This window comes from Alligator mississippiensis, chromosome 11 (genome assembly GCF_030867095.1).
Source record: "Alligator mississippiensis isolate rAllMis1 chromosome 11, rAllMis1, whole genome shotgun sequence".
In the NCBI taxonomy this organism is placed as follows: domain Eukaryota; kingdom Metazoa; phylum Chordata; order Crocodylia; family Alligatoridae; genus Alligator; species Alligator mississippiensis.
Window position 1 is genome coordinate 48,428,160 of NC_081834.1, and position 16,859 is coordinate 48,445,018.

The 16,859-nt window shown below is 46.7% G+C and overlaps 2 protein-coding genes across 2 annotated transcripts; both read left to right on the forward strand.

Moving 5' to 3' along the window:
• Window positions 1-669: 669 nt before the first annotated feature.
• Window positions 670-1,614, forward strand: LOC132244043 (olfactory receptor 2T27-like). Its single transcript, XM_059714967.1, has one exon. The coding sequence runs from the start codon at window positions 670-672 to the stop codon at window positions 1,612-1,614; it is 945 nt and encodes a 314-aa protein (XP_059570950.1).
• An 8,945-nt stretch (window positions 1,615-10,559) lies between these two features.
• On the forward strand, window positions 10,560-11,504 carry LOC106738632 (olfactory receptor 2T27). Its single transcript, XM_019488538.1, has one exon. It carries the CDS (start codon window positions 10,560-10,562, stop codon window positions 11,502-11,504), a length of 945 nt encoding a protein of 314 aa, XP_019344083.1.
• Window positions 11,505-16,859: the final 5,355 nt, after the last annotated feature.

Below are 16,859 nucleotides of genomic sequence, written 5' to 3' on the forward strand. Positions count from 1 at the left end.
GCTTGTCTTCGGGACAGCCTGGGGACAGCACCTGGAGAAGGTGCCCCCCACCTCCAAAGGCCACCAATGCCCCAAAATGCTCAGGGCAGATTCAAAACTTCTGCAGGCCATGGGTAATTCAGGGGTTGGCAACCTTTTTTAGATGCAAACTGGAATAGCCTAACCCAGGTTGGAGGTGGTGGGTGCTAGAACCTGGAAGTAGTCTCCACCCATGGCAAAACTAGGATGCCCACAGCCGGCATTACTTGCCATAGCATCCTGTGGACAGCACCTACACAAAGTGCCCCTCACCACCAAATGCCACCAAAACCCTTGGGCCTGATTCAATGGTTATGCAGGCCATAGGTTGAAATCTCTGCTGTGCTCAATTCCACAGTGTAGGTATAACACAAGGTACACCACTGCGATTCCACATGCAGGTGGGGCCTGCAGCTGAACATAGAAATGCTGGGCAAAGTGTAGAAAATCTTTAGCCTAAGTAAACTCTATTCCCCTGGAAGTGGAGGTTATTGTCTCATCAACCATAATGTCTGGCATTTCTTCCACAGGAAAAGAAAACCTGCCAGGTGACTCAGGTGCTGTTAGTATTATCCAGTAGGAAGTGTGCACACATTGCCCAAGGCATCTTGTTCTTGTCCAGGACTTCAGACACAGCCACATAAGGAGGAAATGAAGAGTGAGAATGAAACTTCTTCAGCAGACTTCATTTTGCTGGGACTCCTGAGTCAGAGCAATGTACACAAGTTCACCATGGCCATGATCTTATTAGCCTTCATCACTGCCTTGTCCGGGAATGCTCTTCTCATACTTGTAATCCAAGTGGATCCCTCCCTTCACACTCCCATGTACTTTTTCCTCTGCCAATTGGCCTTCACGGACATCTGTCAGACACTGATAATTGTCCCCAAAATGTTAGCTGACTTCCTGATCCCAGGCAACCCCATTTCTCCAGCTGGCTGTGGGGCTCAGATTTTCCTCATGCTGACCATGGGTGTATCAGAGTGCCTCCTCCTGGCAGTCATGTCTTATGACAGGTACATAGCAATCTGCAACCCCTTGCAGTACCCCATCCTCATGAGCAGGAACATCTGCTCTGTTTTATCAGCTGGAGTCTGGATGGGAGCGTTGGTAGATGCCTTGATTCACACACTTTTTACACTGTCTCTCCCCTACTGTGGCTCAAAAGACATTGACCACTTTTTCTGTGAGGTCCCAGCCCTGATCAAATTGTCCTGCTCTGATACCTCCCAATATGAGGCTCTGGTGTTTGTGAGTAGCATTGTCCTGCTCTTCATCCCTTCTTCCCTTATACTAGCCTCTTACTCTTGTATCCTCTCCAGGGTCCTGAGGATGAAGTCAACCAAAGGACAGCAGAAAGCTCTGGCCACCTGCTCGTCCCACCTGACTGTGGTGGTCATGTTTTACGGGGCAGCCATCTTTATGTACATGAGACCCAGCTCCTACCACTCCCCAGAGCAAGACAAGATTGTGTCTCTCTTTTACACCATTGTCCCCCCAGTACTGAATCCACTCATCTACAGCCTGAGAAACAGGGATGTCTTACGAGCCATAAGAAAGCTGTTTGGGAAATGCAGAGACTTCCAGCAAAATTGACATAAGCTGGAGTTTACCATGGGCTAAGTCTCATTAAACTGCGAAGGCCACTGGCAGTGTTTTCTGGATCTTTTAGAAGGAAGCTAACATTTCTCAGTCACGTAATAGCCTGTGCCCTAGGGAGAGTCATGGGCTTTTGGACTTTATCATTTAAACGCTTAGAAAGAGGTTTGAGGAAATCCTACCCATTCTCCCTGTTCATTAGTGTTTTCCTGCTTCAGGAAATTTAACCAAATTATTGCAAACACTGAAGACTTCATGGGGGATTGAAACTTTGTATTTCCCTGATGCTGCCCCTGCACAAGGCCCAAGCCCCCCTGCAGGAAATATGACAAATGGAAGGGCAACCAAAATTCACCTTTGGACAAAAGTTTATGAGGAAGGTATGAAAGAACGAGGGTTATTTAGGATGGATAAGAATACACTTGGGGGGGAGGGGTGTATAATAGTTTCTGAAATACATGAAGAGTGATTATAGAGAGAATGGAGATGGGCTTTTCTTTGTGGCTCTAAGTGACAGGACTAAGAGCAAGGGCCACAAGCCAGAACAGGGGAAAGAGAAGGTGGAGATTAGGGGGAACTAGCTGCCATTGGGAGTGGTCGTACAGGGATGAGGCTACTGAGAGAAGCTGTGGATTCTCCATGCTTGGAAATGTCCAAAAGCAGGTAAGACAGACACTTGGCTGTAGTGGTTTAGTCAGAGATGAACGTGGCTGGAGCAGGGACATGGGCCACAGGACCTGGTGAGGTTTCTTTCAGCCTATGATCCTAAGTGCTTAGAAGCAGATCTTCCCAACCACTGCAAGGCACTGTACTTTATGTCTGATTCCTGTCTCACTTCACGTTGTTTTTCCACCAGATTCACTCCACTGAGGTCAAAGGTGGAACACGGGGCGTGAGCGGGTGTTTTAGTTAGAGTGGCATCTGGACAGCCACTCTACTAAAAAACCCCGCAGCATCACATATAATGAATTTCCATGTATTTAAAAATGACCGCAGGATGCTTTATCTCTAGTTTGTTTGACAAGTTTTAGGTAAAGCACCCAATGGCTATTTTAAACCATGCCAGGGTTTAATACACATGACACTGCAGCAATGCGGGGCAGCCGCGATTAATAGGATCTGCTCCAAGGCGTTGTAGTGAGAACTGCAAAGAGCACCTGTCTAGGCAGCCATAATTTTTACACAAGAGAAAAAACCTCTATTTTAGATTAACCTGTTCTATTTAGCACCTTATTTTTGAAAAAAATAGGCTGTTACCCAAGAATCTCTCTAACCCTTGTGTAAAATAAATATATTTGATTTATTCAAAAAATCACGGAAAAGGGCAGCAGGGAGAAACAGGAAACTTTCTAGGTTTACATCCATGGCAAGAATGCCAAGCGTTAAATGAGAACAAAGCCATGTTGAACGTCCCTTTCTTTGTGCCTGGCACAGATGGAGTTGATCGGCAGACAGAACAAAATGAATGAAGGACATTCAGCAAAGAAACAAATTTTTCATCAAAAATGAATAAGACCTTGACAAATGAATTGGTTAATAGTGATACTATTTCTTTCACCTGTGGTATTTGCCAGTTGTACCATCAGACTGATATTATGGTGGTAGTTCTCAAAGAAGAAATGGACCAATTCTGTGAAGCCACAAAATGATCTGGGACCTGAGAGAAAAGACTTATGAAGAAAGGTTGAAAGAACTGGGGCTATTTCAGCTGGATAAGGGAAGATTGAGGTGGGATTTGACAGCAGCCTTCAAATACCTGAAGGGTCATTATAGGGAGATGGGCTTTTCTCTGTGCCTACTGGGGACATGACTCTTTTTTCTACTGGTTTCACTCCATTGAGGCTGGGCTAAATGTGACCTTTGAGGTCTTGTGAGCTCATGAGCCCTACTTTCCTACGGTCATAGGATCCTATGATCATAAATGCTTAGATGCAGATCTTCTGAATATTTTTTTTTTTTTTAAAGAGTGAGGGACTGTACTTTAGCTCCTGTCTCACTTACATTGTTTTTCCACCAGCTTCGCTTCACTAAGGCCAATGGTAGAAAACATGTTTTTTAGAAAGAAGAAGAAATACTCCCATTTAGTCTAATCTTTTCTTTTTAGGAGAAAAGATTTTTATTTTCTTTATGAAAAAAGCTTTTACCAAGTATCTGTATATGCTTTACATAAGATAAATTGATCTGATTTATGTAAGACATCACAAAAAAGGGCAACAGGGAGAAACAACAACCTCGCTAGCTTTACATCCATGGTGAGACAATGCAGCAGCAAACAAAAAAAATGGTGCTCAACGTTCCTATCTTTGTGCCTGGAAGAAATAGAGCTAGTCAGTAGACAGGACAAATGAATGCAAGACATCTATCAAATGAGGGATGTTTTTGTTAAAAATAAATAAGATGTTGACAGCTGAATTGGTCAATATGTATAATATTTTTACATTAGACATTTTTCCTATCAGACTGGGATTATGGTGCTAGTTCTCAAAGAAACAACGGAAGAATTTTGTGAAGGCTCAGCTATGCCTTCATATTCCCAACTTTAAATAAAAACCAAAAAAACCCATGTGCTTGGTTCACACAGGGCATTCCTCTATCTGCCCCTGAAAAGAAATCCCCATGAACTACTTCTGAGTGGTGACGTTGAAGAGGGAAATGTGTTATATGTCAACCTGTGTGTCTCCCTGAGCTGTGAGAGTGGGTGAGAAACAAGAGGCCTTGGTGTCTGTGGTCCTCAGGCACGCTCATGGATGAGCCTGTTGAGAGTGGAGCTGCTGTGAGACTAGCTAAAACATGGTTCCAGGAAGAGGAATGTAGTTATAGTGAAATGTGGCTTGGGTTAAACAGTGCCCCCAGACTAAATACCAGACAGTCTTGGAATACCAAGGGGAGACATAGGATCCTCCCTGCAATAATCTAGGCCACACTGACCAAAGTAGGCCACTGGGGACCATACAGTCCTTGGGCAACCCCTGCACTTCAGACCTTGGGAGTTAAGTGTTTGAAAATGGTTTCATAGGAGAGGATCCACACAGCTTCGCACAGTGCCGGAGCCCCTGAGTCAAACCTCTGCCTCCTGTGCACATGTACAGCATGGTGGCAAGAGGCCTGGAGAGGGTGTCTTGGCCCAACACAAGGGAGTGAACATGGCAAGATTGCAGCTAATGCATTTATGAGCTACTGGGAGTATGCAGGCCTTATGCATGGACACTGTTGCTTTGACACATCTGCAGTGGGAACTAGGGGAGGGATCCAGATGTTTTGGTTTGCATGGCCAGAAAATTATGGCAATGTTCCCATGGAAAACTAGGACTCTTGGCCTGAGGTCACATACCAAACTTTCCTTATGGCTCAGTTCAATGGTAAGGCATCTGGCCAAAAGGGAAGAAAGCAGGCATGACCTTTTATTAGCAATCTGGCACTTCTGTGACATGCAGCAATCCTTTCTGGTTCTCCTTGTATCCTCTCTATGGTCATGAGCAGGGACCTACAGAATTCACGCTGGAAGTGGGCTGCCCAGCAGCTCCTTTAGCCTTGGAGGTTCCCCTGTGCAGCCTCCCCCCACCCCACACCTTTAGTGATTTGCTGAGGTGATTAGCTAGCTCCCTACTAGCTACCCCACTGGAGGATCAGGGGAGGGGGCTGGGAACTGGCCCACACCTGCAGCTCGTTTCAAGCCCCATGCCTCGACTGCCCAAGTGGGCTGTGGGGCTGGGACCTGCCCCGATCAGGACAGTTCACAGGGCAGGGGCTGGACAACCTGTTTCCTGCTCAGCTTCATGATCATGAATGAAGCTGAGATGGGTGGAGAACAGACTGGAGAGCTTGTTCCCCACCCAGCTTCTAGATCGCAGAGGTGGGTGAGGAACAGGCTCTCCAGTCCCCACCCCACAATCACTGGGAACTGTCCTGGTCAGGGGCATGCCCAAGGCATGGCTGATTGAGGTGCGTGGCTTGGAAAGAGCTGCAGGGGTGGGGCAGGACCCATTTCCCTGTCCAGTCCACCAGTGGGGCAGCTGGTAGCGAGGCCGTGGACCTGAACCTTATCTCCCAGCACCAATTCCATGAGAGTGGGACCGGTCCCAATGCCAGCCCTGCAACCATGGAGCATGCACTAAGAGATAAGGATCACCCAACCCCCTTCTCCCCAATTGTGATGGTGAAACAAGGGGTGGGAGATAAGGATTTCTTAGCCTCTGCTCCACAGTCATGACCTTGGAGCAGGGGTCTTGGAGCTCCCTGCTGGTTGGGGAGGAGGACATAGTCCCTGTCTGGGCTCCAGTGGAAGAGCCCTCCCTGGCAGCAGCCAGCTCCATGGGGGAGGGAGCAATCTCCCACCCCTTGGGGGATGACTGACCAGGAGTAGATTTGCTCCCAGTCTGGTGTCTAGACAAGTGCTCCTGCACAGTTAGTAACTGCAAGTAAATTTTCTACTTGTATTTACAGGTAGGAAACATACTATTAGGAAGGGTTACTGTACAGTAACTATGTGCATGTGTAGATGCATATGTTAACTGCACAGCAAAATACACTGCTTCACAGTAAAGCATCTCATGTAGTTGCACTTATTTTGTAACAAATTTCTAGTACTAGGAACCAAAAACTCCTCTACCTGAAGAAGTTTTCAAATACCTGAATGGAGGAAAGTCTGCCAGATCACCTATTGGAGCTGAAAGGAGAAGTAAATTAGAGACTTGGGAGAAGAGCCCCAGAGTGTGGGAAAGTTTGTGTATTTTGGTCCCATTAGATTTCAAAGCTATTGTTGATGGCCACAAGCTTGGCCACATAATGGTCACAAGCTTGACTTAGCTTTTATGAAGACTGTGTTTATATGACACATGTGCTCCCCTCTCTCCACTACCTAATTTACTGAGCTATCTGCAGAAGCAGGATTGAAAGAGCTCTGCTGTCTCTCTACTCAGTGTACAGTGTCTTTCTTTAAGACTAATTTCAGATCCTTTTTATCTATTGCCCATGTTGCATTTTTTTCAACTTATAAAAATATGTTTTCAGGCTCTGGGCAAGAATTGGTATTATATAATTTAATGTCAAAACTGAAATGGAGTTCATAGCTGAGGAATTTTTTAAGTTAATTTGCTTCCTTAGAAAGCTAATGCTGCCCTATATGAAAGGAATGCCATGCAAGAAAAGAGATGTATGTGGATTTCTTGTGTACTTGCTTTTGAGCTCGTAACTCTTTATTTCTTGCAAATGTAAATGTACCAATAGGCTGGAAAAAGAAAACAGTCTAGGAATATAATAGAAAAGATTAAGCTTCTTAATGAAGTCATCACAGAAAAAGATAAAGGAGACCAAGGTAAGTGATTACTGTTTTCTTCTAGTCCTATTTTATACAGCTGAAGATTCTTAAAACCAGATTTATCTTTATTACAAACAGCACTGTTTCTCTTCTTAAAGATCCCCATGTGATAATGACAGAAGAATTGGCATATACATGTTTCTCAAAATATATCTCAGGTATTACATTTCAATAAAGTCATGTATATTTTACTTTTTATTATTATTGCTTCTACTAATAGTACCACTAATAAAATAAATTTTATTTTATTTCATAGCTACAAATGTGCTGTAATGTACTTGTTTCCATGTGATAAAGACTGAAATGATACAATTAAGAATTGGGAGGTGGAAATTTTTAATGAAAACAGATTATTCCTGTCAGGGCAGCTACGTATGATGATGAACTTCAAAGGAGGAGGAAATGTTTGCAAAGAAGGGGTAAAAGTCCATCTCTCCTGGTGTCAATTCCAAATTCGTCTTTCACCTTAGCAGGTCCAGGATTTAACCCAGGCCACTCTTGGGGCTATTTAAAATGTCAGGTAAAGAGAGATTTAGTCTAACATAGCATGTCATAAACTATTTGTAGTACATAATAACATCAGTCAGGGCTCATGGACAGATGTAATGTCTTTGATTAGACCAACAAGATATTTGCAAAAAAAATCTTTCATTACAAGCTTTTGGGCACAAACACCCTTCATCAGGAATCAGAGAAAAGATTGTAAAAGTTCTGCTGGGTAGAAATGAAAGTTCATATTTCAAAGGATTTCACAGAGGAGTCGATAGATGGAATAACCCTCTGGGCAGGCAGGTCTCACCTGGTAAGGTGTCTCAGCTTTCCTGTGAGGCTGCAAGGATGCAAATTACCTTAGACAAAGGTAGGAGCTGGAGTAATAATATACATGTATAATACCATATCTTATACTTCCATTTGTAATGACTTTAAAACACACCATGTACGAGGGATTGTTCATTTTAAGTGCTTCACAACTCCATATCACACAGTGACTTAGGGGCTGTGTTCTCCCAAATACAAAATTATGGTTCCACTCTTTCAACACTTTCCGATGTCTCTAGCTTGGCATGTGAGGGGCTAAATCCTAATTATCTTTCTGTCGTACATACAAAGTTCAGTAGCTATAGAGATCTAGCGTTTCTAGTTCACTCGGTCAGAAGGAAAACAGGCACCGAGGCTGAGGACTGCAGAGCCCAAGGGAGATTCTGGAGACCAAGGATGGTTTGAGAAGCTGGGTGCAGTAAGAGCACACAGTCCAAAACAAGGGCCAAAGAAATCTTAACAGTACTTCTAATATTGGAGTACAAACCATAGGCAATTGCTAAGACAATACAGATAAGCATAGTGAGCTGCTGATTTAAAAAAAATATCCATTAACCTAAGAGAGTCACAAAATCATTAGTATTGAAAACAATGTTTAATTTCCTGGGTCATATAGGTTTCCAGCAGGTGGCCAGCCAACCAGGCAAGATAACTTCTTACTGGTGTTGCTGAGACTACATGCTGTAGGTTGTGTTTTGAGCATTGTGTGAACGGTGTATGGCGGGTATAGGTTTCATAGATACACTGACCTTGGTTCACCTGCAGAGGGGCAATGCAGCAAGGATATTTAGTCCCTGCCTGAAAAGAGATTTTCTGAGGCATACCTGAGCACTTCAGCCCCAGTTTTTAGCTGGGCTTAAAAAGCTTACAAGATAAAATTACCACATATCAGTCTATTAGATGTACAAAACTGCAATCAGGTAATCAGGTTTGCCTTATCAATTTCCCAGGGCGTAGACTTATTGCAGTCAACACTGGAAAAGAAGCATTCTGGCAAAACCAGACCTGCCCAGTTTAAAACGCCAAGGCTGGCTGGCTGCACGCTGGCTAGCCATGGCTAGCAAGATCACCTGTGACGGAGTACATTGGCTTGTGACATCAGAGGAAGGGCATAGCAAGGTCATCATGCTGTATCTACCACTCCTAGCCAGGCTTTTTTCCAGAGTGTTTTGCACTGTGTAGCATTCAGCCAGTTACTTGAGATTTTCTGAATTAATATTTTAATTTGGGGTGGGGAACAGGGTGAGAAATGTTCCTTAAGAGGTTTAGTTCTAGCAACCTAAGAATAGCTTTGTTTCACTGTTTGACATGAAAATAATGTTTTTATTTTATGCAGGATATTTTTGTAGCTTTTCCTTCTTTTTCTTTTTCTTTTCCTTTTGAAACAGCCTACAGAAGATCTCACTAGCTGTTACCTTTCATCTAGTCCTAGGTCAGTTTTGGCTGCCTGAATTACTGTATAATGATGTCCAGAAAGAGCTGAGAACCTGTCCTCTGAAATTCAGATGCTTTTATGGGATACCTACACAAGCATTTGAAAAACCGGCACTAAAAACTCAGAGCTGGTGGAAGATTTTCTGTTAAAACCATTCCTTTAAATGGGAAACTGCCCTTCAGGCTTTCCATAGATATTTTCCTCTACTAAATTTTCAACTAACAAATACACACATTCTTTTCTCACCGAAGTTTTTAGGATTTGTTCTGCAAATATTTTCACTGTAGATACTTTTGAGCATTCATTGTCCCATTAATTGCCCAGCACACGCTACGGCTGGGGAGCAGCTATGGGGTATTTTTTAGAGTTTGGTAAATGGTGAGGTGTTTGGGACAGAGCGTGTTTCCTCATACTCCCGTGTGCCATGTCTGCATTGCTAAGTGCTTCTTCTCCTGCTACCGATCACGTTACTCATGATATATGTCACTGCTGGTGGTGATGGAAAAGGAGAATGGCCAGAATGACCGAGCCACACTCAATCGTTGTGAAATGTTTTGCCATTAGTTTTTTCGGTGAGATTGTTTCCCATCGAGTTCAGTCAGACTCACGTGTAACAAGGTAGTATTAGCAGCACAAGTACTATATGGGTACTACTGCCAGCATGGAGCACAGGAACTGATTATTTTCCCTGCTTCTGGGCAGGGAAGGTGGCATGCCTTGACTTCCTCACTGCTATGGCTAGATTGCAACCAGGACTCCAATTAACTTGTTTAACCCTAGCTATGACATCTCTGTAGAGCATAGTAGTTGAAGAGTAGGTAAGAGTTTCCAGCTGCAAACCTGAATAACCTACTGCAGGTTGGAGGTGGGCACCCAAGCACCTTGCCACCACTGCCACTAATCTCCACCTGTGCCACAAGAAGAACGCCTACAAATGGTGCTTGTCCTCGAGACAGCCTGGGGAGAGCACCTGAAGAAGGTGTCCCCCACCTCCAAATGCCACCAATGCCCCAAAATCATCAGGCCAGATTCAAAGGGCCTGCAGGCCATGGGTTGCTAATCCCTGCTGTAATCATTTCTATGTCAGGAGCACAGACATACCATGAGTTAAACCACTTGTAGGTGAGGCCTGCTGCTGGACATAGAAATATTAGGCTAATAATAGGAAATCTTTACCCTAAATGAACATAGTTCCTGAGGAAGTGAGGCTATTGTCTTATTAACCATAATGTCTTCCATTTCTTCCACAGGAGAAGAAATCCTGCCTGCTGCTTCAGTTTCCATGAGTGTTATCCAGTAGAACGTGTGTGCGTATTCCACCAGACATTTGGTTCTTGTCCAGGACTTCAGGCAAAGCTGTGTGGAGAGGAAATGAAGAGTGAGAATGAAACTTATTCAGTGGACTTCGTTCTGCTGGGATTCCTGAGCCGGACCAGTGTACACATGTTCCCCATGGCCTTGATCTTATTAGCCTTCATTGCTGTCTTGTCTGGAAATGCTCTTCTCATACTTCTAATCCAAGTGGATTCCTCCCTTCACACCCCCATGTACTTTTTCCTCAGACAACTGGCCTTCATGGACATCTGTCAGACACTGATAATTGTCCCCAAAATGTTAGCAGACTTCCTGATCCCAGGCAACCCCATTTCTCCAGCTGGTTGTGGGGCTCAGATTTTCCTTGTGCTGACAATGGGTGTATCAGAGTGCCTCCTCCTGGCAGTCATGGCTTATGACAGGTACATAGCGATCTGCAACCCCTTGCAGTACCCCATCCTCATGAGCAGGAACATCTGCTTTCTTTTATCAGCTGGGGTCTGGATGGGAGCATCAGTAAATGCCCTGTTTCACACAGTGTTTACACTGGCTCTCCCCTACTGTGGCTCCAAAGAGATTGACCACTTCTTCTGTGAGGTCCCAGCCCTGCTCAAATTGTCCTGCTCTAACACCTCTCGATATGAGGCTCTGGTGTTCGTGAGTAGCGTTGTCGTGCTCCCCATCCCATCTTCCCTTATACTAGCCACTTACGCTTGTATCCTCTCCAGGGTCCTGAGAATGAAGTCAACTAAGGGACAGCAGAAAGCTCTGGCCACCTGCTCCTCCCACCTGACTGTGGTGGTTGTGTTTTATGGGGCAGGCATCTTCATGTACCTGAGACCCAGCTCCTACCACTCACCAGAGCAAGACAAGATTGTGTCTCTGTTTTACACCATTGTCCCCCCAGTACTTAATCCACTCATCTACAGCCTGAGAAACAGGGATGTCTTACATGCCCTCAGAAAGTGGATTGGGAAGTGCAGAGACTTCCAGCAAGATTGACAGAAGTTGTAGCCTGCCCAGGTGACGGGGAGAGGGAGACTTGCATGTGGCTGAACCCACTGCAGAGCTTGGCAGCCTGATCCTTCTCTCTAACAATTTGTGGCGCTCTTCCTAGTAACCCTGGGTCATGCCTGGGGGAACAGAGCCTCCCTCAATTCTCGCTGGTCCCCCCGGTAAGTTTGTAAATGAACACCAGATCCCCTCTCAGCCATCTCTTGTGGAGACTGAACAGGTTCAGGCCCTTTAGCCTCTCCTCATTGGACTGCCCCACTGCCCCTTGACCATGTGAGTGGCCCTCCTTTGGACCCTCTTGATGCTAGCCACATCCCTCCTGAAGTGCCATGCCCAGAACTGGATGCAGTACTCCAACTGGGACCTGACCAGCGGCGCATAGAGGGGAACGATCACCTCCCTAGACCTGGTTGTTGTGCATCTGTACATGCACGACAAAGTGCGGTTAGTCTTACTGACCGCTTTCTTGCATTGGTGGCTCATGCTCATACTGGAGTCTACAATGACTCCAAGATCTTTTTTCTGCCACTGTATTGACAAGAAGGGTGTCCCCAGCCTATAAGTGTGTTGCTGGTTCCTTCTCCCTAGATGAAGCAGCTTGTCCTTGTCTGTGTTGAAGTCCATCCTATTCTCATCCTCCCACCTCTGTAACCTGTCTAGATCTAGCTGGATTCTGTCCCTCCCCTTCAGTGTGCCCACCTCGCCCCACAGCTGGGTGTCAGCAAATTTGCACTGCGTGCTTTTTCCTTTGCTGCAATCACCAGATTGCCAAGCCCATCCTGTAGTGTCCTCATGCTACCCAGTGCCATCTTCTTACTTCGTATGTATTTGAAAAAGGACTTTTTATTATCCTTAATTGTGGTCACTAGCCCGAGCTCCATCTCTGCCTTGGCCTGCATAACAGCCTCCCTAATTAACCTGTTCTATTTAGCAGAAATTTTAGATTAACCTGTTCTATTTAGCAGCTTTATTTATGAAAATGGCTGTTACCCAAGAATCTATGTAAGCCTTTTGTAAAATAAATTGATTTGATATATTCCAGATGTCATGGAAAAGGGCAACAGGGAGAAACAGGAAGCTTTCAAGGTTTACAGCGATGGCAAGAATGCAGAGCAGTAAATGAAAACAAAACCGTGTCCAATATTCCTTTCTTTGTGACTGGAAGAAATGGAGCTGATGGGTAGACACGACAAAATGAAAGCAGGATATTAATGAAATAAAGGAATTTTTCATTAAAAATGAATAAGATGTAGAAAAATGTTAATAGGAATGCTCCTTCTCAAAGTAGCAATGAAACAATTTTGTGAAGGCTGGCTATCTCCATATTCCCAACTTTACCTAAAAAATGAAGAACCCCATGTGCTAGGTTCACAAAGAGCAGGCTTGTCCAACATACAGCCCGTGGGCTGCCATATGGCATGCCAAGGCATTTTCTGTGGCCCGCGGTGCTGCGATGGTAAATGGAAGTAAACACGGTTTACTTTCATTCCCACCCCTTGTCCCTCCCCCAGCCCCTCAGCACCTTCCTAATGACTGCGGAAGGGTTGGGGAAGGGACAAGGTTCCCACATGCACCGCATCAGCTTGACGTTGCCGACGCGGTGTGTGTGGGAAGAGGAGTACCCGGTACCAAAATGCGGCTTATTGGTGAGGTGCAGGACGGTCCCGGGTAGAGTTTGCACTGGCCAGCATCGTGGGTGGTGAGCGGAGCACGGCCAGGCACATGCGGGGTGAGGGGAGTGGGGACGAAACCCTGCCAGACCCTCTCTGGTCAACTTCCTCTGCACTAAATCACCACTTGCACCTGGCTCTGCCCCTTGGGGCTGTGGCTGGGGAGAAGGAGGCATCATCCCAGGGCCTCTGTGCCTTCTCCGCTCCATGCTCACTTACATGGTTCATCTTCCTGGCAGTGGGAGGAGAAGTTGCAGCTGGGGGCTGCCTGGGCGCTGCCCCGTGCCTGGCTCACATGTCCCCGTGTGAGCGTGCGGCGGAGGCCCGGGCTTGCTGCACTACCTCCGCTTCCTCCGCCTCCTCCTCCTCCCTCAGAGGAAGCCCCTTTTTTTTTCTTTTCTTTTTTTTTGCTGGCTCCAGGCTGGGAGCCGCTAGGCAGGCTTGCAAGGCACAGTGGGGCCTGGGGCAGGGGGCTTGGGTGGCCTGGGTCCCTGCCCCAAGGCTGCTGTATCTGTAGAGCCTGGCACGTGCGGGCTGCAGCATCACGGCCCTCGCCTGGCTCTTCCTGTGCAACCATTAGAAGCTTTGTGCATCCATCCTGTGCATCCATAAGAATCTTTGTTCTTATAACTCAAAAGGACCCCATTAAAGGTGGAAGCGACGGGAAGCTCTGTGGCACCCTTGTAAGATTCTGTCTCCTCCAGTCTGATGTCCGGTGTAACACAGACCATAGAATTTCACCTGCTGAATTTCACCGCCTCCTGTAAGGTCTTTGAATTTGGCTCACCGGCCCACTCGGTGATAAAAAGTTCATGATCCGGCCCCACATTCAAAAAGTTTGGACACCCCTGACATAGAGCATTCCTCCATCTGCCCCTGAGAAGAAATCCCTATGATCTCCTTCTGAGATGTTGAAATCTCTACAATGTCACCAAGGGAAATGTATTATAAGATCAGCCTGTGTATCCCCCTGGATTGTGAGTGTGGGTGACAAAGAAGAGGCCATTGTGTTTGTGGTCCTCATGCATAATGGTGGATGGGCATGTTGATAGTGGAGCTGGCTCTGAGACTAGCCAAGCCATGGTTCCCAGAAGAGGAAAGTTGTTGAATTGAAATGTGGCTTCAGGGAAACAGTGACCCCAGACTGAATATCAAGACAGAGAGGGGAGACATAGGATCCTTCATGTAATAATCTTGGCCATATTGGCCAAAGTAGGCCACTGGAGACCATAAAAACCTGGGGCAACACCTGTATTGCAGACATTGGGTGTTAAATGTTTGAAAAAGCTTTCAGAGGAGAGGATCCCCAGAGCCATGCACAGTGCTAGAGATCCTGAGTCACTCCTCTGCCCCTGTGCACATGTACAGCATGGTGGCCATAGGCCTGAAGTGGCTGGTGTGGCCCAGTGCAAGGGAGTGAGCATGGCAAGATTGAAGCTAATGTATCTATGACGTACTGGGAGTATACAGGTCTCATATGTGGTAACTGTTCCTTTGATACAGCTGAAGTGGGATTCAGGGGAGGCGTCCATGTGTTTTGGTTTGCATGGCCAGAAAATGATGGCAATGTTCCCATGGAAAACCAGGACTCTTGTCCTGAGTGGTCCTTAAAAAGTTCATGTTGAACTTAACCTACCTGGACATACAGGAACCTGTTGAATTCATTGCATAAGTGGGCTGTCCAGCAGTTCCTTAATCTTGCAGGTTCCCTTGTGTACCCCCTGCCAATCATTGCAGATTGGCGGAGGGGCCCTGGTGGCCCTGCTGCTTGTGGCTGACCAGTTGGGAGGCAAAAACAGCACCATATTTAATACTGCAACTTTGGCCTTCCTGCCAATCAGGATTGACTGGCAGGGCCCCTCTCCCAATCAGTGTGTGGGGAGGGGTGTGGAGGAGACGGGACATGCCAGGGACCCTGCAGGATTAAGGGAGCTGCACAGAAGACTTCCACTGTGAATTTGGTAGGTCCCTAGTTATGAGGACAAGGTCAGGGAAAGGTTACCAGAGGGCATTGAACATGTGTGACAGTGGTGGGGATGTACTACTGGGGCAGTGCCGGGGGCCCTAATAGGCAGCCCAGCCTGGACTAATTCCCTAGACAAAAGAGGCTCTAACTGTCGGCCCCACTCTGCTATTGAATCAACTGGCCACTGCTAGGGCCTCCTGCCGGGCTGCTGGTAATGGCTGTCTCTTCAATAAAGTCCAGCTGTGGCAGCAGGCTGCAGGCCAGACGACACTTCTGTGTGTAGATCTGCTGTGGTAAGCTCTCTGTATCCTGCTGGGTTTTCAACTCTAGGTTTCCAGCTTCTCACCCTGCTCGCCTGCGTGTTTTGGCTCCGGCTCTTGGAATCTCTTTGCTTTGCTTGCTCACTTCGTGTTTCCTGAACCTTGCCTGGGGCTCTGCCTGAGGTTTTCCCCAAAGGACCTTGTAGCTAAGTCCTTGATTCCTGATCTCTGACTTGGCCATAGATTTGGAGTCCACACATAGCTTCTGCCTTCTCCCAACAGCCTTCACATTAGGCCAGAACACCTATGCCATGGTCCTTACCGGCAGTCGTCTTCATGTGCAAGAAACTCAACAATTGCCATGGGAAACACGCAATAAAAGTAAGTTTGGGTCTCCATATTACACCATTGTAAGCACAATACTGGTTCCTCCCAGAACCAGGGATATTTTAGGAGCTGTAGGCATATAATTTGGGATATTCAGTCTCTAGTTTGTGGTGTGATCTAATTTATTGATGTGGCAGGCTGGCCAAGGGTTCACCAGCAGGCCAGCTTGATGGCTTGATCTGGGTGGCTCAGGCTGATTGGTGGGGGCATTTCTCTCCCCAACAAATCAAAAAAAAAAAAGTAGGAGGATGGCTTGCCCTGCCCTGACCAAAGTGTGAGGTGAAAAAGAGGACCCAAGGGGGAACTAACCTGTTAGGCTTCCCCTTGGTCCATTTTCAATAGTGGAACAGAGCCTCCAGAAGGGATAAAAGCCTGTGTGCCCAGCACATGGGTGGCTTTGATGAGGGATGATGAAAATGGGGTGGCAGAAGAGCTGGTAGACCTGACCATCAGGTTGGAGGAGTTGCCCCAGAAGTTACTTGAAGATGCCTCCACTGAGTGGGAAGCAATGAGCAGGTGCTCCCAGCCCCACTGTGGAGAGAGAGCCGCGGTGTTGGTGCATGGATCTGTGCACTGTGGGTCCGGAGAGCTGATGGGACTGCGTGGCTGCATGAGGAAGTGCAGGTCCCTATTCCTGCAGGAGGCAAGAGCCCCTTTGGTGTGCAGAGCAGTGCACGGGGCCTGAGAGGGCTGACAGGCCAGGAAGCTGCATGAGGCATTTTGGGATTTCCTGCAGAAGTGGAAAGCAGAACGGAGCAACCATGCCAACAAGGAGGGAAGCCCCACAGCCAACTCACAGAGACAGAGAGAGATGAGCCAGGCCCACCAGAACTGCTGGAAGTCATAAGTTACCCAGAAAGGGGATTGCAGTTCTTAGGAGGGGAGGAGACGAGGATTTCCACAGGGGAAGAAGGGCCCTCCCCTTTTGGTGAACAAAGGGAAGCCCCATGATGAAGGTGGCGGGGCGAAGGGGGCAACCTCCTTCTTGGCAGAGAGAGTTAAGGGCCCCCGTTCATCATGGGGTGGCTTTGCAGTTACTGCATCATACTAGCTATGTGGC

Coding starts and splice junctions, on each gene's coding strand:
- LOC132244043 (XM_059714967.1), top strand. CDS start 670: ATGAAGAGTGAGAATGAAACTTCTTCAGCAGACTTCATTTTGCTGGGA.
- LOC106738632 (XM_019488538.1), top strand. CDS start 10,560: ATGAAGAGTGAGAATGAAACTTATTCAGTGGACTTCGTTCTGCTGGGA.